Below are 24118 nucleotides of genomic sequence, written 5' to 3'. Positions count from 1 at the left end.
TGGATTAATCACCCAGCATTCCTATTCCTTGTGTCCTTGTTTTTACAATATTTGCAGTACTTAGGCATATAATCATACCTAATCTTAATCCACTTGAACTCCTCCGGTCCAGTCTCATCTTCTTCCTCTACAATCTTTATTCTTTGAGGTAAATTAGCTAGTAAATTCACCTTTGCACAGCTTGGTCTTGTACAATTTTGAGTGGCTAAATCAACATGTAATGGCCTCCCTACTGCCCTAGCTAAAGAAAAAACAAACTCCTTCCCAAAAAAGTTAGGAGGCGAATCTTGAAACGAAATCCAAGCTATTGCAATAGGTGTTTCTTCATTAACTTTCCACCATGGATTCCACTTGGTGCATCGCATCTTCCACATCTCATTCTGGATCTTCAAGTAATAAGCAGGCTTGGACAGTAGATGAATATAATCCCCCATTAACGAAAGCTTGACAAAACATGGTTGTCCTCAATAAGGCCAACTGAGCATGGGCCTTTTAATTCACATTGTATAGGCAATGCTTTACGTAAATCATGAATTCCAGGCTTCCCATAAGAAAACTTACCCAACACTGCTAGGTTCAAGCCTTGTTGTGCGATGGACTGCCTTACTTCTTGCTTCTTCCATCTCACGATTGGTTCCCCATGCAGATATTCAATAGGTTTTATCGCTACGTTAGGAACGGTTTGCATGGGAGCATTTAATGCATTAGGTTTAAGGAGATTTGCGTAATTTTGGATTGGATTTGGGATTGTAGATGGTTGGGGGGATGTTATAGGCGGGGAAGACGACTGCCCAACCTCCATTGAAGGCTGGGCAGTGGCCGGCGTGGCCATGGCAACTAGGTTTAGGAGTCAAGTTTTAGGGTTTTTTAGGAGAGAGTTCGGGAAAACATATTTTGTGTTTGTTTTTCGCACAAATAAAAACATCCCTAGGCGTCAAATTGTTGTGCTTATGTATTGAACGGTTTTTATTTATATTAAAGTGAGTTATTGTTTCTTTAATTGTTCTTGTTCTTTAATGTTTCCAAAGGGATTAGCTAACCCTAGGACTTGTCCATTTACTTTGAATTAATTTTGGGAAAGATAATTTGGGTTTGGGAAAGATTAATTAACAAGAATTTGAGGCGTTAATCTTTACTTTATAGATTCTACCTATGGATAGGATTGAACTACTTGTAGTCATATCCGGGTGTGCTTCATCTCTTAATTGTTTCAGGTATAGTTCAATTAGGAAGTCTTGTTAGTCTTCGGAAGAAATAATAAAGAATTATTACCCGAGACTAATTAACATAAACTCGCTCATATTTGTAAAATTGTGAAATACATTGGATCGTTACATGAGTGTAATTCCCAATGCATCCATGCTTGTACGCACAATCTCAAACCCATGAGTGGAGTATATGTGATAAGTGTGGTGGTCAAAATGGCCATTAGGATAATTGTGCTTATTTGTCCTTCCGTTTCCTGAACCCCTACTATGATGATTCTACTTTTTGTGACGACAAGTATAGGGACATAGAAGTGGAAGAAATTGAGCATGGTCAAAATGGAGAGTTCAAGCTCATGATGGAATGCCTACTTGAAGGAGGAAATAAAGAGTAAAATGCCTTGGAGGAGCTTTTGAAAAATAGTATCCAAAATGATGTGGCGCTTGAAAGGTTGAACTCATAAATGGGAGAAATGCTTGAAGCTTTAGAGGTCCAAAAAGCCTTGGAAGTGAATGATAGACAAGAACCTTCCTTAGAAGTTGAAACCATTACATTTTACCATTTTAGGAATTTTCTGACTATTTTAGTGTTTAAGCATTATATTTTATCATTTTAAACTTAGATTATGAGTTTAATTAGCATTTCTTCTTTGTTGTTTTTCATTTTTCACTATGAGTAGCTAGATTCTTACTAAGGTTGTGACCCAACCCTAGTGTGTAAAACTTATGAGTATTTAATTTAATACTTGTTTATGATTGGGTATTGATTATTTAGCTTAGTTTATGATTCAATTTTAGAATTAATGGTTGCAACATTGATCCATGCATTTTTGACTTGGTATCTACTTGAGAAAGAGGGACCTAGTCTAGGATAACTTGGCTAACAAGGAAATGGGCTAATTGAGAGTTTGATTAGCTAATTAAAGGGTTCAAACTAGAGATAGTGAGAACCCAACTTGAGCTTATATCAATAATTTCGTTTGTTACCCATTTGGTCTTGAGAAAGCCAAATTAGGCAAAATCACTCTATGATCAAGAGGTATTGAGTGGTTAATGTAGAGTTGAGAGCTATAATACACTCCAATCAATAAAATAAGTGCTAACATATTTAACACCTTAGGCGAACACCTAGATTAAGGTCACTTCCCTAAGCTTTTAAACTATTTGAAAAATCCCAAAAACAATCATTCGCTCTTTAGTTTCTTATCTTAGATTATAATTGTTAGAGTGTAGAATTAGTAATCAAAACCGTATGTTTGGAAGTGCAATTTAGTTTCTCCATTTGCTTTCATCAAATATATACCTGTAACACCTATTGTAGCTCTCTGTGGAAATCGGCCCCGACTTTTGTTGGGTACTATTTTTCCAATAAGTGTTTCCACTCACTATTGAGTGTGGATTCGACGTGGATCAGTTATTGACATCGTTGACGGGGATTTATAATAGTGTTACCTATATATTTGGGTTTGTTTTTGGAATATCTTCTTTTCCTTCCACGTTACTAACGTGCATGAGAAATTTTAGGTACAACCGTGGCAGCGAACAATGAGCTCAAAAATGTTCTTTTGGGGAAATTATAAGGCAAGGATGAGGAAGTTTAGGAGGTACCTCTTGAGCCTCAAGCTAATAAAAAAGGCCGTGTGCCTCATGGGAATATGTCGACTTCACCTCCCACCTCTACCATGAGAGGCTCCACACCGAGTATTACCCAATGAAGGATATACAAGTGCAATAGTCCCTCCCTGTATTAGGATGAGCAACTTCAAAATCACCAAGGTGATGCTCACTTTTCTTGAGCAATGATGTTTCTTCACCGGTGCTCCAATTAAAAATTCTTATAAACATTTGAGGGGGTTTGTGGATACTTGTTGGGGGAGAAAGCAAACAAATGTCTCCGAGGATGCATTGAGACTAAGGCTTTTTCCCTTCTCTCTACGAGGGAAAGCTTTATATTATTATGAATGATTGCCGAACCATTCAATTCACACTTGGGATGTATTGGCAGAAAAATTCATTGGTAAGTTTTTCTCTCCCGAACACATGGATACACTCCGAGATGAGATTTTGGCATTCAAGCAAAAGCCAAATGAACTACTACACGGGATTAGGAGCGTTATAGAACTATGGTCGAGGAATGTCTTAACAACAATACGACTGAAAACATGATTCAATAAATGTTCTAGCGCGAAATTAACACAACCAACCATTGTGTAGTGAATCAACTAGCTTGTGGAAACTTCATGACTACGCCCTATGTGGAGGCATGTGAGATTTTGGATGAGATGGCAGAAACACCATTGGCTTGGCAATCTCGGGCCAATGTTCCACAAGGTAATCGGAACATGATCCACCTTCACAAAGAATTGCATGACCATGGGTAAGCCATTGCTAAATTGACCACTACCATGAATCAACGAGCAAAGGCTCAACTTAGTCAAGTGCAAGCACCTAAGCAAGTCCATACTATGGAAGGAGTGAACATGATGGTGAACAAAAGGAGGACCAAAGGTCCACAAGTGCAAAATCGAGTAGAGAACTATGTGTAAGAAGATAGTGGTTTTGAGCAAGATGATTCCTACAATGAACAAGAAAAGGAAGTGCAATATGTGAATAATTTTCAAGGTCAAAGAAACAACTTCCAAGGCCCAAGTCAACAACAATAGAGACCACAAAACAATCAAGGCAATTGAAATTCCAACAATCAAGGAAATTGGAGTAGAGGCAACAATCAAGGGAATCAGAATAACAAAAATAATAAAGAAAATTGGAGTGGAAACAATCAAGGAAATTGGGGAGGTAACAATCAAAGTAGGTGGAGCAATAATCAAGGCAACCAGGGGTTGGGTTTTTAAAGGCCCCCAATATACCAACAACTGAGCAACCTACCTCCTTATCCTTCCCATGGTTCAAGTTCTTCAAACAATGAGATAGGGCATATTGAAAATATGTTCAAGAAAATAATGAAAAAGAATGCCGATTCGGGCGCCCAACTTGACTCACACAAAACATCAATCCGCAACTTAGAAGTTCAAATGGGGAAAATCTCTCAAGCACTAAATTCTCGTGGGCACTACCAAGTGACACAGTAGTAAACCCAAAGGGTGGTAGCAACACGGGGCATGCCATGGCGGTTACCACAAGAAGTAGAAGAGGCTAGAATGCACCAACCTCAAGTCAAAGGCAACTTGTTATTGATGATCACGTGATGTAAGAAGAGATCCTAAACAATATGGTGCAATCTAATGATGAAGTTCGGATTGATATTGATGATATTGTAGAAGAGACTAAAGAAGAGGTGAACTTGTCTATGGAACATATTATTGCATACCAGAGCTGGTAGTGCAAAATGCTAAGGCACCATTGCCTAAGCCTCCACCTCTATACCCTAAAAGACTTGCCAAGCAGAATGGTGAGAATCAACTCAAGAAGTACATTCAAATGATGAAGAGTCTCTCAATCAGTATGCCTTTAATTGAAGCTTTGGAACAAATACCCGGTTATGCAAAGTTATGAAAGATCTAGTAACAAAGAAGCGGTCAATAAATTTTGAAACCATCAATGTCACTCATCAAGTGAGTGCAATTGTGCATTCAATGGCTCAAAGTTGGAGGATCCCGGTGCTTTCATGATTCCTTGTACAATTGGAAGTGCTGAGTTTGCTAAATCTCTTTGTGATCGTGGGACAAGTATCAATTTGATGCCCTATTCGATTTTCAAGACTTTGGGAATAGGGCGACCAAGACCCACCTCTATGAGATTGCAAATGGCCGATCACACTATGAAGAGGCCTTTGGGTGTGATTGAAGATGTTTTGGTTCGTGTTGATAAATTCATTCTCCTGCCGGATTTTGTCATTCTAGATTGTGAGGTTGATTATTAAGTGCCGATTATTCTTGGGAGACCTTTCCTTGCTACGGGTAAGGCTCTTTGTGATGTTGAAGCCGGAGAACTCACTTTCCGGGTTGGTGATGAAAAAATGGTATTCCATGTGTGTAAGTCTATGCAGAAACCAAATAGCAATGAGGTGTGTTCTTTTGTGGACTTGGTGACTGATATTCTAGTTGATGAAACAAGTTCTACAATTAATGTTGGTGGCTGTCTTGCTCAACTTTGATGATGATGAGATGTATGGAGTCATGGAATGTGTAAACTCTTTGCAAGGAATGGGGTCGTACAACTATGCACCCCAGAAATAGTCTTTGGATCTTGAAAATAGGACAACTCCTCCTACAAAGCCTTCTATTGAAGAGCCTCTTGCCTTGGAGTTGAAGCCATTGTCTCCACATCTTTGGTATGAATTTCTTGGTCCTTTTTCTAATTTACCGGTTATTCTTTCCTCTTGTTTGACTAACGTGCAAGTAGATTCCACATAGGCGGTGCTACAAAAGAGGAAGAAGGTTATTGGGTGAACCTTGGTGGATATTCGGGGGATAAGCCCCACCTTTTGCATGCATAAGATCAAGTTGGAGGATGGCACCAAACCATCTATTGAACATCAAAGGAGAATTAATGAGGCTATGCAAGAAGTTGTCAAGAAGGATATTATCAAGTGGTTGGATGTCGGGGTTGTATACCACATCTCCTATAGTTCATGGACTTCCCCGGTTCAATGTGTCCCAAAGAAAGGGGACATGAAGGTGGTCACCAAAGACAAGAATTATTTGATTCCTACAAGAACGGTGATCGGTTGGGGGGGGGTGTATCGACTATCGCAAGCTCAACAAAGTCACAATGAAAGATCACTTTCCACTTCCTTTCTTAGATCAAATTCTTGATAGATTGACCAGCCATGCTTTCTATTGCTTACTTGATGGGTATTTGGGCTACAACCAAATTCTCATTGCTCTGGAAGATCAAGAGAAAACAACCTTTACATGTCCCTATGGTACTTTTGCTTTCAAGCGGATGCCATTTGGTTTGTGCAATGCACCGTTGAGTTTTCAAAGGTGTATGATGGCTATTTTCAAAGACATGGTGGCGGACTATCTTGAAGTTTTCATGGATGACTTCTCGGTGGTTGGAGATTCTTTTGATGATTGTCTTGCACATTTAGGCAAAGTGTTGGCTAGATGCGAAGAAATTAATTTGGAGCTCAATTGGGAGAAATGCCATTTCATGGTCAAGGAAGGCATTGTCCCTGGCAACAAAAACTCAAGGAATGGAATTGAAGTTGATAAGGCACGGATTTAGGTGATTTCTAAGCTTCCACCCCCAACTTCAGTGAAGGGTGTACAAAGTTTCTTAGGCCACGCAAGTCTTTATCGACGTTTCATCAAAGATTTCTCTAAGATGGCGAATCCGTTGTGCAAGCTTCTTGAGAAGGATGCTAAGTTTAACTTCATTGACTTGGGCTCAAGTTGCCAACTACCCCATCATCACCGCTCCAAATTGGAGTGTGCCTTTTGAACTCATGTGTGATGCAAATGACGTAGTGGTTGGGGTTGTTTTGGGGAAATGCATCAACAAGATTGTCCATCCAGTCTACTATGCTAGTAAGACCATGAATAGTGCCCAAGTCAACTATACTATTACGGAGAAAGAGCTCATTGCTATTGTGTTTGCAATTGAGAAGTTCCGCCTGTACTTGATGGGTGCAAAATTTATTGTCCACACGGACCATGCGGCACTTTGGTATATTATGAGCAAAAAGAACCCCAAAAGCTAGTTTGATGAGATGTACTCTTGTTGCAAGAATTTGATATTGATATCCAAGATAGAAAAGGTAGTGAAAACTAAGTGGCGGACCACTTATCTTGTTTGGAGGAGGAGGGGAGGCCGCATGATGGCCTTGAAATTAATGACTCTTTCCCCGATGAGCAACTCTTGGAAATTTCAATGAAAGAGGTGACATAGTTCGCGGATTTAGCAAATTTTCATGTATGTGGAATTATTTCGGATGATTTCTCTTCAAACCAAAGGAAGAAGCTCAAACGGGACTGTCAAGATTATTATTGGGATGAACCATACCTTTTACGGATTTGTACTGATGGAGTGATTAGAAGATATATACCGGAATAAAAGCAAGGTGAAATTCTTGGGGCTTGTCATTCTTCGCCATATGTTGGTCATCATCGTGGAGCGAGAACGGCAACCAAAAATGCTTAGTTGTGGTTTATATTGGCTCACTCTTTACAAGTATGCAAGTGAGTTAGTGAAAATATGTGATGAATGTCAAAGGATCGGTGGAATCTCAAAGAAAAATAAGATGCCTCTCACAACCATTTTGGAGATTGATATTTTTGATGTGTAGGGTATTGACTTCATGGGCCCTTTTGTGAGTTCTTGTGGAAACACCTACATCATGGTCGCAGTGGATTATGTGTCCAAATGGGTTAAAGCCATTGCTTTACCCAACAATGAGGAGAGAAGTGTGGTAGCTTTCTTGAAAAAGAATATTTTTACAAATTTTGGTGCTCTGTGTGCAATTATAAGCGATGGGGGGTCACATTTTTGTAACAAGGATTTTGACACTTTACTTGGCAAGTATGGTGTTACTCACAAAGTTACGACTCCGTATCACCCACAATCTAGTGGGCAAGTAAAAGTATCCAACTGGGAGATAAAGAGTATCATGTCCAATACGGTAAATGCTAATCGGACGGATTGGTCCAGGAAGCTTGATGATGCATTATGGGCTTATCGAATGGCTTACAAAACACCTGTCAGAATGTCGCCATTTGATTGGCGTGTAGCCGCTAACTTGAGGATTGCACATTTGAATGAATTGGATGAGTTCTAGTACCATGCTTATGCAAGTTCATCCTTGTATAAAGAAAACATGAAATATCTTCATGACAAATACATTTGAAACAAAGAGTTCAAGGTGGGCGATCTTTTATTATTGTACAACCCAAGATTGAGGATGTTTCCCTGAAAGCTAAAATCCAAGTGGAGTGGTCCGTTTGAATTGTGGGTGTAACACATTTTGGTGAATTAGGCTTGAAGAAAAAAATAATGAAGTATTTCGAGTCAATGGTCACCGAGTGAAGCACTACTTGGAAAAGGTTGGAAATATCCATGTGGTGGCAATAATTCATTTCACTTGAGGGTATTTTATGTCGTGCCGCAACATTAAATCAGGCGCTTCTTGGGAGGCAACCCATGTTTCTTTTCCGTTTTCTTTTTTAGTTAGTTGTTATTTATGTTCTAACTTAATTTGAAGTGTGCTACGGGGATAAGTGTGACTTACAAGAATTGTGGACGAAAATATGACTAAGTTTTCAAGAGAGTGCGGACCACACTTTATTTGTGCAAACCAGGACATTTTTTTGTGCCATAGCACACGAGCATTGCGGCTATGCTCTCTTGCGGATGGCACAGTTGAAACATCAAAAAATACTAACTCTCTAAAGTTTAAGCTTGTCAGTATGGAGGTCGATCTGCGTAAGTACGTAAAATTTGCGTCCGCACTTAAAAATGTGCGAACCGCAGATTGGTTGCTAAGAATGATCACCCAGGTGGTAGGGTGTGGACCGCACATGAAAATGTGCGTCCGCACTCGTCTCTTGTCCCTTATCATTTTGAATAGTATAAATAGAACAATAGGGCTCATTTTACCCTTTTCCCACTTTGAAAAAAACCATTGTTGCCCTACTAAGTTTTCTTGGAGATTTCAACTTCCCATACACATAACTCCCTAGATTAATTGCTCACTGTATTCACTCTATCTGGTATGCTTTACTTTCATGTTAGTTTAATTTGTAGATTTTTTAGTTTTTTTAGGCCATCTGTTATTAGAGTTCCATTGTGCGTCCATGTGGGGTACATCTGCACTAGTAAACTTGATACATGCTCTACTGGTATTGGGTTAGTAAAATTTCATGTTTTTACAATGTTGTCATGCCTATTTGTGCAAGAAATTGAAAAATCATAAGAATAAAAAGTTGTCTGCTCGTAATTGTTGAATTCAGCGGCCGCACTTGAATTGTGTGGTCCGCAGATTCTGATTCTTTGAAGCTTAAGTGAGGCAGGAATCTACGGCAGCAAGTTAAATTATGCGGACCACAGATTTCCTCTTGCGGCCGCAGATTGACCATTTCTCTATCATCAAAGAGTTCATACTTTTGGTACTCAAAAGTGCGGCTGCAATACCAAATGTGCAGACCACACTTCCTTTATGTGGCTGCACAACAGATATGTGTGGACCACGAGTTCCCATCTGCGACCGCAGGTCAAATTGTGCGAATCGTAGATCCCTTCTCCTCCAGGCATGAATCAAGTTCATAACTCTACTGTGTCCAATTGTTTCTCCCTTGCCTACATGTCTCATGTATGTGTTTGAACAATGAATTGCAACTATTAATATCCTCTACTTGATACAGACAATGGATCGATCAAGAGACCGAGGTGAAACTCCAAAGGGGAGAGGTGAATTTTCTCGGGGTCGAGGCAAAAGTGCCTTTCCCCTTGGCCAGCCCAAGACAATAAGAAAGAAAACAAAAGCTGGCAGAGGGAGAGGTGCAGACCTCTCCGAGTCTAGCTCCTATGTCCCATCTAGGGAGGTATTAGAGGGAAACTCAGCCTATGTTCAGGAGGAGCTTAGGGACGAGTCATCTTCATCTCACAGCACCTCCGAGGGGTCGCAAAGAGCTAGCAAGGCTTCTGATCCATCAGCTACACCAGTCCCTAAGGCACCAGTTATACATGACATCCCCGATGATGGCAAAGGGGTAGATACTAGAGCTACAGACTTGAGCGATGAAAGAAGAAAGAGGTTTGGGAGGATTGTTTTGTCAGCTTGGCCGCCTTCACTAGTTTTCGTATGTGGTGTTCAGTGAGGTTGCTAACTCTTGAGCGATAGTTTCTATTAAAGGATTTGGAGAAATATAACCCAGCTATATTGAGACAGTTCAAGGCATGAAAGGGGTGGATGTGGTTCACCGAGAGAGTAGAGGATGCCAAAGAATACCTCGTTCGTGAATTCTATGCCAATGTGCCTCATATAAAGAAAGGGACGAAGGTGACCAACCTCAAGGTGAGGTTTGATCAGCATATGCTAAACACGTACCTAGGCTTCAAGGATGTTGAGCCGATGGAGTATTTGGAGACATGTGCAATGAAGGAGGAAGTCTGTCCTTGGATGGCTAAGATTCTAGCACCACCAAGGCCGCCACCACCATGGATTACCATTGTGGGTCTCATTCAGTGGAATACTTTGAGCTTTGAGGCAAAGGGGTGGCAGACTTTGTATATAGCCGATTGGATCCATGCCAGAATGAGACTAACCTTCCTATTCCTCGGGTAGTTCTTGTGGCTTCCATTATGGATGGGTATCCAATTAATATGGGTGTTGCGATGTCGGCTAACATTTCATTGATAGCACAGAAGGATAGCTCGGCCTACCCTTATCCTAATACTATTAAAGTGTATCTAACTAATGCAAAGGTAGAGCCGGGGGGTTTTGACACCAAGGTGAAGGTTAAAAAGCCCTTCGATTGGTATTCACTGATGGACGCGAGCAACCCAAAGAAGAAAGTCGAGCCTTCTACCACCACATGTCATTCTGATGAGTCAACAATGGTAGCTTCTGAGGCAGTTGATCTTCCATCCACCAATGCTGAGTCTTCTACCATAGCCACTGCTATGCCTCTACCATCATCGTTAGCTCTGACCACAAGCCCTAGAGTTTGTCTAAATCTAGTGAACACAGTTCCCTTATTTGTTATTCGAGTCTCCCAAATATTGGCAAGTCTCAACAACTGGATGTAAACAACTACTTCTAAGTTTTCTAACTTGTCTAGTACTGTTGCAGCGCAGTCCACTTATCAGGCACCACACGCTCCTTCTGACATTGATGAGACACTTAAGAAGATTCTGGAGAACTAGAAGACTATCATGGACACCTTGGTACATCATGTGTTAGTTATTGAGGAGATGGTAAAGGAAGTGAAGAAGATGAGGAAGTCCCAAATCAGCAAGAAATCAGTGGACAAGCTCTGGAAGGAGGTGACTAGACTTGCTACAGCCGGAGACCTTACTTTTGATATGCTTCTTGACCCTCACCAGTATGCTCCAGATACTTCAACACCATTTGCACCGGTAGCATCAGCTAGCTAGTCTGATGAGCCAGACCTTGTTGTCGACACTGCTGAGGTAGTGCGTGAGATGTTCGCCAATCCAGCCATGCCTAGATTTGATGCTGATGAGATTCATTTAGCTGATCCTGAGGGAAATGACATTGTTGGGGACACTGAGATGTCCAAGGATCCTTAGGGTGTTTTCTTTTCCCTCTTCTCTTTTACTCTTATTTTGCTAAGCATTAGGGACAATACTTACTTTTATTCAGTGCGGGGGGGGGGGGAGGGGTTGAGTTTATTTGACATATTGGTATACTTTGATAGATTTGGTCTGTAATAATTTGATGATACTCTTTCTTTTCTTGTTTGTATTTATCTATCCTCTCTCTCTCTCTCTCTCACTCTCTTATTATGTATATTTATTTTATCTTTAGTAGTTTTTGCTTTTTAGCTTCTTTATTGTTGTTTTTGCTTATTAGCTTCTTTATATTTTCCATATTAGTTCTTGTTTTGTTAAGTAGCTTCTTTTTATGCTTTAGTAGATAATAAACCTTTGGTTCTCTTAGCACCGCAGTTCTTTCCAAAGGTAGTTGTTGTATGAACCTGGTGACTCGTCCCAACGATGGATGGCATGATGAACTTCTTACGGGAATGATTCCATATTTGTGTTTAGGTAATAATAGTAGTAGTAATGAATAAAAAGGCCTAATCAAGTAATTCTAGAAGAGTTTATCATGCTTCATTTGGTACCAACACACTTAACTTCATACTTGTAGTTAGAGACAAGGTTTTTGAAAGAAATAGTTGTAGTTAGTGACTTTGTGACTCTTGCGTTTACTTGGGTAATCATCGAGTGGTTTAATTGGACCATAGTGATCTTTAAACTTGAATGTGGTTGTTGTAGGTTCTCGACTCTATCCTTTTTTTACAATCTAGTTGCGTGAGGGATGAGATGAATTGTTGCTAGTCCAAGTATCCGTGTGAATGGTCTGAAACTTTCCCTGAATGTGTCAAGGGAAAATCCTAAGTTTTGCTTGGTTTGAGAAGTGATTGTAGGCTCTCCTCGTCCAGTTTGAGCTTTCTATTGCCAACCAATGTCGTTATCCCTAGTCAATTCCTTTGAGCCTCTAGCCTTTCTTATTTGATAATCATGTTATAAGCCTTTACCCATTTTGTCGTGACCTTCTCTTGGCACCCGGACTTTCCTTAACACTCTTGTGAAACAAGTGGCTTAAAGCATAAGTTTGGGGGAGAGACGAGGAGTCTTGAAAAAGGTATCAAGGCACAAGAAGAGAAAAAGAAATGATATATACGAAAAGAGAAGGCAAGAAAAGAAAAGAATAAAAAGAAAAATGCAAAAAGTGAATAAGTGGAAGGGTTGATGGATTCAAAAAGAGGTAATGATCCCTAGCATGAGCAATTAAAAAGGGAGAAAAAGAATGAAATGAACAAGGAATAGTGATGTTAAGTCTCTCTAGCCCCCAATGAAAAGAAAATGCCTCTAAGAATTGGTAATTGTGAGCCGAGAAATGAAAAGGTGGAGTGCTTAAGGAAAGGTGCACCCACTTACCCATATGGTATCCTACCCTGACCCAAAAGGCTTCATTACAACTTGAAAGAAGCCATACTTGATTTCGAACCGAGTGAGCTTACATTAGTGGCGATCTAAATCAAGGGCAAGCCTATGGTACTTGAAGCTGTACTTATGACATTCTTTTGTGAGAGATGAGTGAATCTTTCATGAATCTTAAAATTGAGTGCTAACTTTTTAAGAGATCTTGGAAAATGGAAAGTAGAGGAGGAAGAGTTTGGAATCTACCATGACCTACATGATAGAATAAGAGTCCTTTATGAGTAAAGTCAATTCTTGAAGCTTAAATGTCATATTAGAACTATATGTGCATGAATTTTTGACTTGACACCTTGTTGATAATGCATGAGTAGTGTGGGTAATTATCCCAACTGATGTGTGAATGGATCAACATTGACTCGCTGAAATGATACTTAAATCTAAGGAGGTGGGAACTAATTCATTTTTGACTACTTATTAGCACCTTTTTACTTTTGTTTTAGTCTGAAATTATTGATTTATGTTCTCAAAACTAATGAAAGTGTGCAAATGGCAGGAATGTTGGAAGTTTGAGCTCTCATGATGAAATCTGACTCAAAAAGGAGTGTTCCGGCTCACAAGCAAAGAAGGGGCGGAAAACTTAAAATGTGTAGTTCACATAAGGATTTCTGCAGCCCCAAAAGAAAGTGCAGACCGCAGAATTCCATCTGCGGCCGCAGATCAAGTGAAAGGCCCCAGCAGGAATTTAGCCAGTGTGTGGACCGTACATGAATTGTGCGGCCACAGAAGAAGCTTTGCAGCCGCAGACTAGAATTGTGCGGCTGCAGATTCCAAGACTTTACCAACTGAAGAAATCTACGGACCGCACATGGAATTGTGCGGCTATAGAACCTCTCGAGGGGCATTTTTTATAGCAAATTTTGGGCCACTATAAATAGACGAGTTTCACATTTTTAGGTCAAGTTTCGAAGTCTGAGCTGTTGTAGGTGTTACATTTTTCCGTTTTAGGAAGTTTGTGACTATTTTAGTGTTTAAACATTATATTTTTAATCTTAGATTATGAGTTTAATTAGCGTTTCTTCTTTTTTTTCTTAATTTTTTAGTATGAGTAGCTAGATTCTTACTAGGGGTGTAACCCGACCCTAGTGTCTAAATCTTATGAGAATTTAATTTAATGCTTGTTTATGATTGGGTGTTAATTATTTAGCTTAGTTTATGCTTTAATTTTAGAATTAATGATTGCAAACATTGATTTATGCCTTTTTGACTTTGTCCCTACTTGAGAAAGAGGGAGCTAATTTAGCATAACTTGGTTAACAAGGAATAGGGCTAATTGAGTGTTTGATTAGCCTAATTAAAGGGTTCAAACTAGAGATAGTGAGAATCCGACTTGAGCTCATATTACCTATTTAGTTTGATACCCATTTGGTCTTGCGAAAGCCAAATTGGGCAAAATCACTTTATGATCGAGAGGTATTGAGTGGGTAATGTAGAGTTGAAAGCTATAATACACCCCAATCAACAAAATAAGTGTTAACGTATTTAACCCATTAGGCGAACATCTAGGTTAAGGTCACATCCCTACGCTTTTTAATTATTTGTAAAAACCCCAAAAAAAAAATCATCCGCTTTTTAGTTTCTTCTCATAGATTATAATTGGTAGAGTAAAAGTAGAATTAGAAATAAAAATCGTTTTTTTGGAAGTGCAATTTAGTTGCTCCATTTTCTTTCATCAAGTGTATACCCATAACAGCCATTGTAGCTCTCTGCGAAAATCAACCCCGACTCTTGTTGGGTACTATTCTTTCAACGACTGTTTCCACTCACTATTGGGTGTGAATTGGATGTGGATCAGGTACCCAAACTATGATTCTCCCACCAGTTAATATACCACCTGCATAACTAGCTAAAGGTGGAGGTGAGGCAAGGAGAGGTCGTCCTAGATGTGGAGGCCAACTTGCTGTTATGCTTTCCCTGTGCCTAATGCAATTACATCTGATGCAATCATTATAAGTAATATTTCAGTCTATCATAGAGGCGCATCAATGTTATTTGATCCGAATTTTACTTATTCATATGTGTCATCTTACTTTGCATCGCACTTGGATATGCCTCATGATTCTTTAGATATTCTTGTTTATGTGTCTATGCATGTTGGAGATTCTATTATAGTGGATCATGTATATCGGTTCTATGTAGTTGCTATTGGTGGGTATGATACAATTGTGGATCTCTTATTATTGGACATGGTTGATTTTGAAGTAATACTTTGCATGGATTAGTCATCCCCGTATCATGCCATCTTGGATTTTCATGCAAGACTGTGACTTTGGCTATGTTGGAATTGCCTAGATTTGGGTAGAGAGGATCTCTTGGTCATTCCACAAGTAGGGTAATTTCATTTCTAAAGGCTCATCATATGGTTGAGAAGGGTCGTCTAGTATACTTGGCTTTTATTCAGGGTTCTAGTGTAGAGGTTCCTTCCATGGATTTGGTACTGGTGGTGAGGGAGTTTCCAGAGGTATTTCCTACGGATTTGCCAGGTATGCCGCTCGTAGGGACTTTTACTTTGGTATTGACTTGATTGTGGGCACCTAGGCCCATATCTATTCTACCATATCGCATGGCTCCAGCTGAGTTGAAAGAATTGAAGGAACAATTGCAAGATTTGCTTGATAAGGGATTTATTAGACCGGGCGTGTCTCCTTGGGGGGCGCCACTGTTGTTTGTGAAGAAGAAAGATGGTTTCATGAGGATGTGCATCGATTATAAGTAGTTGAATAATGTCACTATAAAGAATACACATCCATTTCCTCGCATTGATGATTTATTTGATCATCCTCAAGGTGCCAGAGTATTCTTAAATTTGAGGTCGGGCTATCATCAGTTGAAAATTAGGGCTTCAGATGTTCCAAACACAACTTTCAGGACACGTTATGGACATTATGAGTTCTTAGTAATATCTTTTGGTTTGACTAATACTCTAGCAACCTTCATGCATTTGATAAATAGTGTGTTTCAACCATATATGGATTCTTTTTTTTATTATCTTCATTGATGACATCTTGGTTTACTCTTGGAGTAGAGAGGAGCATGAATAGCACTTGAGAGTAGTACTTCAGACTTTAAAGGGTCAGAAACTTTATGCTAATTTTCAAAATGGAAATTTTTGTCAGATTCAGTTGAATAAATGTCACTATAAAGAATAAATATCCATTTTCTCGCATTGATTATTTATTTGATCAGCTTTAGGATGCCAGAGTATTCTCGAATTTGAGGTCGGCCTATCATCAGTTGAAGATTAGGACTTCAGATGTTCCAAAGACAACTTTCAGGACTTGTTATGGACATTATGAGCTCTTAGTAATATCTTTTGGTTCAACTAATGCTCCAACAACCTTCATGCATTTGATGAATAGTGTGTTTCAATCATATCTGGATTCTTTTGCTATTATCTTCATTGATGACATCTTGGTTTACTCTTGGAGTAGAGAGGAGCATGAGTAGCACTTGAGAGTAGTACTTCAGACTTTAAAGGGTCAGAAACTTTATGCTAATTTTCAAAATGGAAATTTTTGTTAGATTCAGTTGACTTCTTGGGTCATGTTGTGTCTAGCGATTGTATTAAGGTTGATTCGAAGAATACCGAGGGACAAGTGGCAGCTATAATAGGAATGCAGGTACATCTACAATGCCAGCTCCTGCCATACACATCAACATTAGCTCCAAAATCTGCACACAAGGTGCAGAAGTGTAGTATGAGTACAACCGACCCCATGTACTGATAAGTAAAAAACCTAACCATAGGTTGAAAGCAGTGATGAGCTCAGAAGAAGGTCAGTATATAATATCAATAGTCAATAACAGTTCATAACAGTGTAGCAAAGCCAGTAAATATATGACTCAAGAGATATATGCTCAGCTAGATCACAGTTACATAAAAATAGGCATGGTTTTCAAGTAACACCGTCAATTCCAAATCATTCACAACACCCGATAAGAATTTGTGTTACCAATTAGCATGAGGAAAATACATCTCTATGCCTACATGTGAATATACATGTCAACTCATCAATTATCATGTACCGTCTAGCATGAGAAATATACATCTCTATGGATACATGTCAAATATATATATGTCAAATCATAAATTATCATGTACCATCTATCAGGAGGAATATACATCTCTATGCTTACATGTCAAATAATCAAATGTCATGTTACTGTCTAGCATAAGGAATGTACATCTCTATGCCTACATATCAAATAAACATGTTGAAAACTCAGTTTCACAATGAACTCATTAAGTACACACAATCTTATCACACTCCAGGTGCCTGGCTCAAAGCCTATTTCATAACCATGGATCCATCAAATAATCACACTTAGCACTGTACGGTTGCCCGACATAACTGCCCATCATCAATGCACGTATATGATATGCTCTGCCTGCAACCACTGCTGGCATGTGAGAATACAGAAGGGAGGATCCTACCCAAGCGCTAATGATAATCACTTAGCCCAATAGTGGGGCTTGGTACACCGCAAAGCTTCAAACTAGTACAACTTAGCCCAATGTGGGACTTGGCATACGCGTCACCTCCATACCAATATAACCGTTGCGGTGTAAAATCCGATCCAAACATCAATGTAAATACGACTCTATGGCCCACATCAGCCATCATTCTGCTCGAGTCTCACTATGCAAATATCTCACAGAAACATGATATAGTTATATAACACGAAATATCACAATATGCCTTAAATACAGTCCAAACTTGTGTCACGTATAATGACACCAATAATATGTGAGATAGCATATCAAAAGTGCACTGAGACATAGATATAACATGCATATGAAACTATCATGACTGTATAGTATGACTACAACTAAAGCAAATAGCTCAACATGGCAAAAATAGCCCTATCATGTCTCAAACAATTGAATAGGTAGCCTAGGCATGATTTCTAGAATAAAGAATATCCCATGTAGTCACATAAATAGAGAAAACATGACCTCTAAATAAAGCATGATAGCAACGCAAGAAATATAATAGCCTAAGAACTACTCGTATCATAATACTTCGGTGCACGCACTCGCGCCCGTCACCTAGAAAGTGCATCACCCCAATACATTTCTTATAACATAGTTCACAGGCTACCCTCAAATCCAAGTTTAGATATGTTACTTACCTCGAACAAGCCAAATCCAATACCGAGCAAGCCAAACAATATTCTAAAAATGCCGTTACATGCGTATCAGCCTCCGAACGGCTTGAAACTAGCCAAAATCAACTCAAAAATATCAAATAATGCCATAGAAGACAAATCCAATCGTTAAAGGTCGAATCATTAATCAAAAACTCAAAATCAACCAAAAAGTCAAACCCAGGCCCGCACCTCGGAACCCGGCAAAACTCACAATATCCAACAAAATATTCAATTATGATTCCAACCATACTAATTTCACTCAAATCCAACTCAGAATTGATGTTCAAAACTCAAAGAATCACTTTAACAAAGTTTAGACAAAAACCTCCAATTTCTCTCTAAAAAATCATAATCCAAATGCCAAAATCGAATATTGATTCATGAAATATAATCAAGACCGGGTAGAAAACACTTAGCTCCATTCCATGTGGTGAAAATTTCCTTCAAAATCGCCCAAATCCGAGCTCCCCAACTTAAAATGTGCTAAAATGAATAAAAACGTCGATATTTATGCTTCTGCCCAGTACTTCCGCATTTGCGGAAAAAATATCGTACCTGCAACCTCGCATTTGCTAGCACAAACATTACATCTGCGACTACAGCTTAAAGGATCTAGATCGCACATGCGCAAATATCTTCCGCACATGCGACTTCGCAGAAGCACATGCACAACCGCAGAAGCGAATACCCAGCTCACACCCATTCTCGCAAACGCCATCCAAACCTCGCAGAGGCGCTTACACATCTGCACTTCACCCTCCACAAAATGGAACTCACCAAGGCACCTTTTCTTCGCAGAAGCGGCCATTCTATCGCATAAGTGTGTCCGCACCTGCGGCTAAATATGCGCAGGTGCGAAGAACCAGCACTGGAACTGCCAACATGAAAATATAATCTGAAACTTGTCTGAAAGAAACCGAGCCCCCTCGGGGCCCCGTCCAAATATACCAACAAGTCCCAAACATAACACAGACCTACTCGAGGCCTCAAATCACACATAATAACATCAAAGCCATGAATCGCACCGCAAATAAACTCAATGAACTTTTAAACCTTCAAATACTAAAACTCGTGTCGAACCACAGCAAATCAACTCGAAATGACCTCAGATTTTGCACACAAGTCTCAAATGATATAACGAAGCTATTCCAATTCCCCCAACTACAATCTAAACCCGGTATCATCAAAGTCTAATCCCGATCAAACCTTCGAACATTTCAAAACTTCAAACTTCCAACTTCCGCCAATTAACACCAAAACCTTCAAAAAGCATCTAAATGCAAATCCGGGGGTACGCCCAAGTCCAAAATCACCATCCGGATCTAATGGAACAATCAAAACTCCGATTCAAAGTCAAATACACAAAAGTCAAACTTTGTCAACTCTTCTAGCTTAAAGCTTCATTCCAAACAAGTCATAATACATCATAAGAAGCTACTAAAGGCTTCAAACTACCGAACAGAACGCAAATGCTCAAAACGACGAGTCGGGTCATTATACCGGTGTACTAAGCTCCAGCGATACGCAAGATCCGGAGAAGGGCTAGACCACAAAAGTATATTATATGCAACCTTTGATTATTTAATAATAGAAAAAAAACAAAGGAAAAAAAGAATTAATAAATCAATATTAATTAGGGTGTTGGCCACTTGGAAATCGGAAGCGTATAAAAACGGCAATGTTGAAAAACTCATTAGCAGAGCATTCATGCGAAACCATAACTGATGAGCTGTCTACCAATAAATCTGGTCAATCCTCATTGAATAGAAAGCACAGATGGTAGTTAAGAAAGTTCAGAATTGTAGTTTACGATTTTTTACAACAATCTCAAGTCAATATTTAATAAAAATTGAATTCACATTTAAGTTACTATAAATATATAATAATTTTTTTATACATATGCGAAATTTGAATAAAAGTTATAATTGGGTTCATATGAACCTTTATGAACCTGTATTTTATAAGATAGGCCCCCCCTAGTAGTTAAAAAAGAATTTCATCTTTCTGTTATAACAACAAATAAAATATATTTATTATATAAACGCAGATTTAGATTAATTTTTTTTAAAAAAGAATATGTCCCACACACAGATATATAGAGCACACACTGTTTGAATCTGAAACAGTGGGGTATGCATATATCGACTACCTTCAATATACATTAACCCGTGAATCGTTAAGGCGGATTAATTGGATATTAAGCTGTACAATCAGAATATAAGTTCTTTTGATTAGTTTGAGATGGTCACAACGTACACCAAATTACAATAGTTTTAGTTTCATTGCATATCTATATCTATATTATATTATTATATTAAAAGGAGAGTAGTATGCATTGTGGTTAAGCCAAGTGGCAAGCTAAAATGAAGTCACTTGGCAATTGTAGGACAACATTAATTATTAGAAATTATAAATGGAAACATAATTAAAGGAAGTAGTTTAATGAATCTTATACATAATCCAATTATATCTTAGACAAATCTAATCTCTCTCTCTTTATACACACACACATACATATATATATATCTCTCTCTTTATACATACATATATACATATATATATTGATCCACTCATAGATTTTCTTCTAAATTAGCTAGAAATATGGAGGTAAAAAATTAATTAAAAAACTAAAATAGAAAAAAATAAAAAATATAGAAAGACGTAAATTGAGATAACCTATGACTATTTATACTTTGAAGTAAGTTTAAATATAAAATAAAACTTACTTAAGATATTAAAGATTAATTGACTTCAAAAATTTAAAAAATTCTAGCAGTAAAATAAGATCTTACGTAAAGTATAAATTTATTTATAAGATAAGAAAAAACTTAAATATTTTATATATATATATATATATATATATATATATTATATTAAAAGGAATATCGTGAGGCATGACATTAAGCCAAGTGGCATATTTAGAAAATGTCACTTAGAAATAGTACATAGAGAAATAATCTAAATAGAAATATTTTTACTTAATATTTTTAAGACATAATCTAAATAGATTTTTAGAAAAATTTAATAAGGATTAAAACAACTTAGATTTGATCAAATTTAATTTATGGTAGAAATCAATTGAAATTGACTCACATTCTTATACTAAATAAATTTTGATAGCTTTCCAAATATAATTATTAACTAACCACTTGATCTGCTTTCTTTCATTTCATAATTTTATTATTTTTAGAAATAGTACATGGAGAAATAAAATGATAGTGAAAATATTATCATTAGATATAATGTGTTCAAACAAATAAGAAAATTAACTTTTATGATTAATAATAAAATGAGTGTGGTAGAAATAGATATTAAATTAAACAAGCTAATGAAAGCCACATAACAATGTAATAATATTATGTATTGAATAATAGAATAGCAAAAATAAGGAATAAATAGAGAGAAATTAATCAAAACTTTCATCATAAAGAAAAATGATAAAAATTATTTAAATTTGAGATGAGAAAGTTGTTATTTATCTATTAAGATAAGAAAGATGATATTGTGGATAATACCACACAACTTATGTCTAACAGATAAAATAAGAACTTAAAAATATTAAAAATAGTGTGAGAATATTTATGCTAAGAATTAGTTTAGAAAATAAAATAAAGTGAAATAAAATAAAAATACTATTGATAAATTTTTAAAAAAATTAAGAATTCAAGCAATATTTTTAAAATAAAATAGATATTTATTTTAAGATTAAAATATTTCTAAATTTATCTATATTATATTAAAGGATAGTAATTGATAATAGTACTAAATAAAGTGGCAAATTAATTAAAAGTCGTATAAAACTATGATAATATCATATATTTGATAACATAATAGCAAAAGTAAGAAAATAATTAAAAATTAAATATTAGAAATGAAAGGAAAAGACTATTTTGCTTAATATTAGAAAGTTCTTAAATTGATGATGAGAATGCTCAAACTATGGATATGACCACCAAAAATTAAAGTCTTACTAGATAAGAATTAAAATTTTAAAAATATAAAATAAATATCTAATATAAGTAATTTTATTGACTAAAATTAAAAGTCAAATTTTGTATCTTGAAACTAAAAGAGATTTTTTTTTATTGCATGTAATACAAAAAATAAATATAAAAAAACTTAATAGATTTGGAATATAATAATCAAGGAACTTATATATTAATATTTTATACTAATCAAAGTTACAACTTAAAGTCAAATATGATATTATTTTGATTACAGGTAAAATATTAATTAAAAATTTCTTAGTAGGGAAGAGACTGTATAAAGATAATAAAATAGATATAACGTGAGAATATATTAAATTAATTTAAAATAAAATAAATTAAATAATTGAATAATATTCCAAAATATTATTTATAGATTTAAATAGTAAAATAGTTTCGAGTAAGAGGATAAAAGCATAAAATATTTTAAATTTCAAGAATAAAAAAATAATATTTATCGATAATTATTAAAAGGATAATAAGCAAAATATTAAGTCAATTAGTAAGCCGAAAAACTCACATGAAAGTATAATAATATTAAATAATAAATAATTTAATAATTATAAGCAAAGAGCAAAAACAATTATGTAAAATTTAAAAGAATAAGACTTATTTAAGCTTTAGACAAAAAAAACTAATACTGAGAATTTTATTAAAATAATATAATTTAATATGTTTAAACGAGACAAATCACCACATGACATAGTTAGTAATTTTTAATATTGATAACGAAATGAAATTCAAGTACTAAAATTAACCTATTGGATTATATAAATATAGAAAAAGAAAACAGGTTATCCAATATGAGATTTGCGAAATGGTTTCATGTCTTGCTTCTTAATTAGTATCTAATGATTATCTATAAATTTTATCTAGAAGGTTTGTATTTTAAAGTTATTTATACATAATTCAAATAATCAAAATCACAATCAGACATGATTTGTGTCCGCGCATCGCGCGGGTACTAATACTAGTTATATTAAAAGGAGGGTAGTGAAGCATGAGGTTATGCCAAGTGGCATATTGAGAAAAAGCCATTTGGCACTTTTAAAACAAAATTTAAATAGATTTTATGACAAAATCTAATATAGATTAACAAGATTATGACAAAATTAAAATTAAATTGTTCAAGAAATATTTTTATAGTAAAATTTCTATTTAAGGAATATTCTCCCTTCAATTTTGGTCCAAGTGATAAACGAATAGCAGTGAATTTGGATTGATTTTCATTCATGATACATTTCCCAACTCAAGGTTTAGTCTATGTGATATTATCCATTTAATTTAGGTGCCTATTTAAAAATATACATACATATATATAGGCAGAGTAATTACTGATCTATATTTATATTGTAAAATTTTATTTTTAATAAGATAATGGTAATTTACAATGTGGTTAAGCCGAGTTAAGACACATAACAAAATTAGGAATAAGCTAATAAAAATTGCAATAAATTTTTTTGAATTAATAAATTATATTTATATATCTATATCCATAGCATATTCATATCTATATCAATATTTTTTATATGCATAAAATAAGAGGATAGTTTATAATGTGGTTAAATCAAGTGGCAATATAATAAGAAGTCATTTGGCTTTTAGGATAAAATTAACAATTAATACTTAGAAAATAATATTATTAATGGAAGTAGTTAGTTCAACTCTATCCTAAATTTAACGTAAATCTTCTATCTCCCTCTTCTTCTTCTTCTTCTTCTTTTTTTTTTTTTTGGTTTGTTTTGTTTTTCATTTTCAGCTTTCATATTTTATAATAGGCTATTATATAACAGACTTACGAAAGTTATAATAAATAATTGTAATACCGAACTTTACATTGGTAGATTACTAAAAAATGTCATATTGTGGATAAAGCCACGTAAGTGAATTTTAATAGATAAAACAAAAAAAATTGAAGAATAAAAATAAATTAGAGGTAAATAAAATAAATATGTAATACTTAAAAAATTATTGACTAATTGAAATAATTTAAGAATTTAAAGCAATAGTTTAAAATAAAATAAATATTTATGCAAGATCAAAAATTTACATATCTGTTTATATTATATTTGGATAATGATATTAAATGAAGCGACGAGTTAATGAAAAACCTCATGAAATTGTGATTAT

At 36.1% G+C, this 24118-nt stretch overlaps 1 protein-coding gene across 1 annotated transcript; it reads left to right on the top strand.

The window, feature by feature from the left end:
• The first annotated feature begins 7506 nt into the window (after nt 1–7506).
• Nucleotides 7507–7944, top strand: LOC138883221 (uncharacterized). The gene has a single exon (XM_070163891.1). The coding sequence runs from the start codon at nt 7507–7509 to the stop codon at nt 7942–7944; it is 438 nt and encodes a 145-aa protein (XP_070019992.1).
• Nucleotides 7945–24118: the final 16174 nt, after the last annotated feature.

The sequence above is a fragment of the Nicotiana sylvestris genome, chromosome 12 (genome assembly GCF_000393655.2).
Source record: "Nicotiana sylvestris chromosome 12, ASM39365v2, whole genome shotgun sequence".
NCBI classification, from domain to species: domain Eukaryota; kingdom Viridiplantae; phylum Streptophyta; class Magnoliopsida; order Solanales; family Solanaceae; genus Nicotiana; species Nicotiana sylvestris.
Note: the sequence above shows the minus strand (reverse complement) of the source record. Positions and strands in the feature narration are given on the sequence as shown.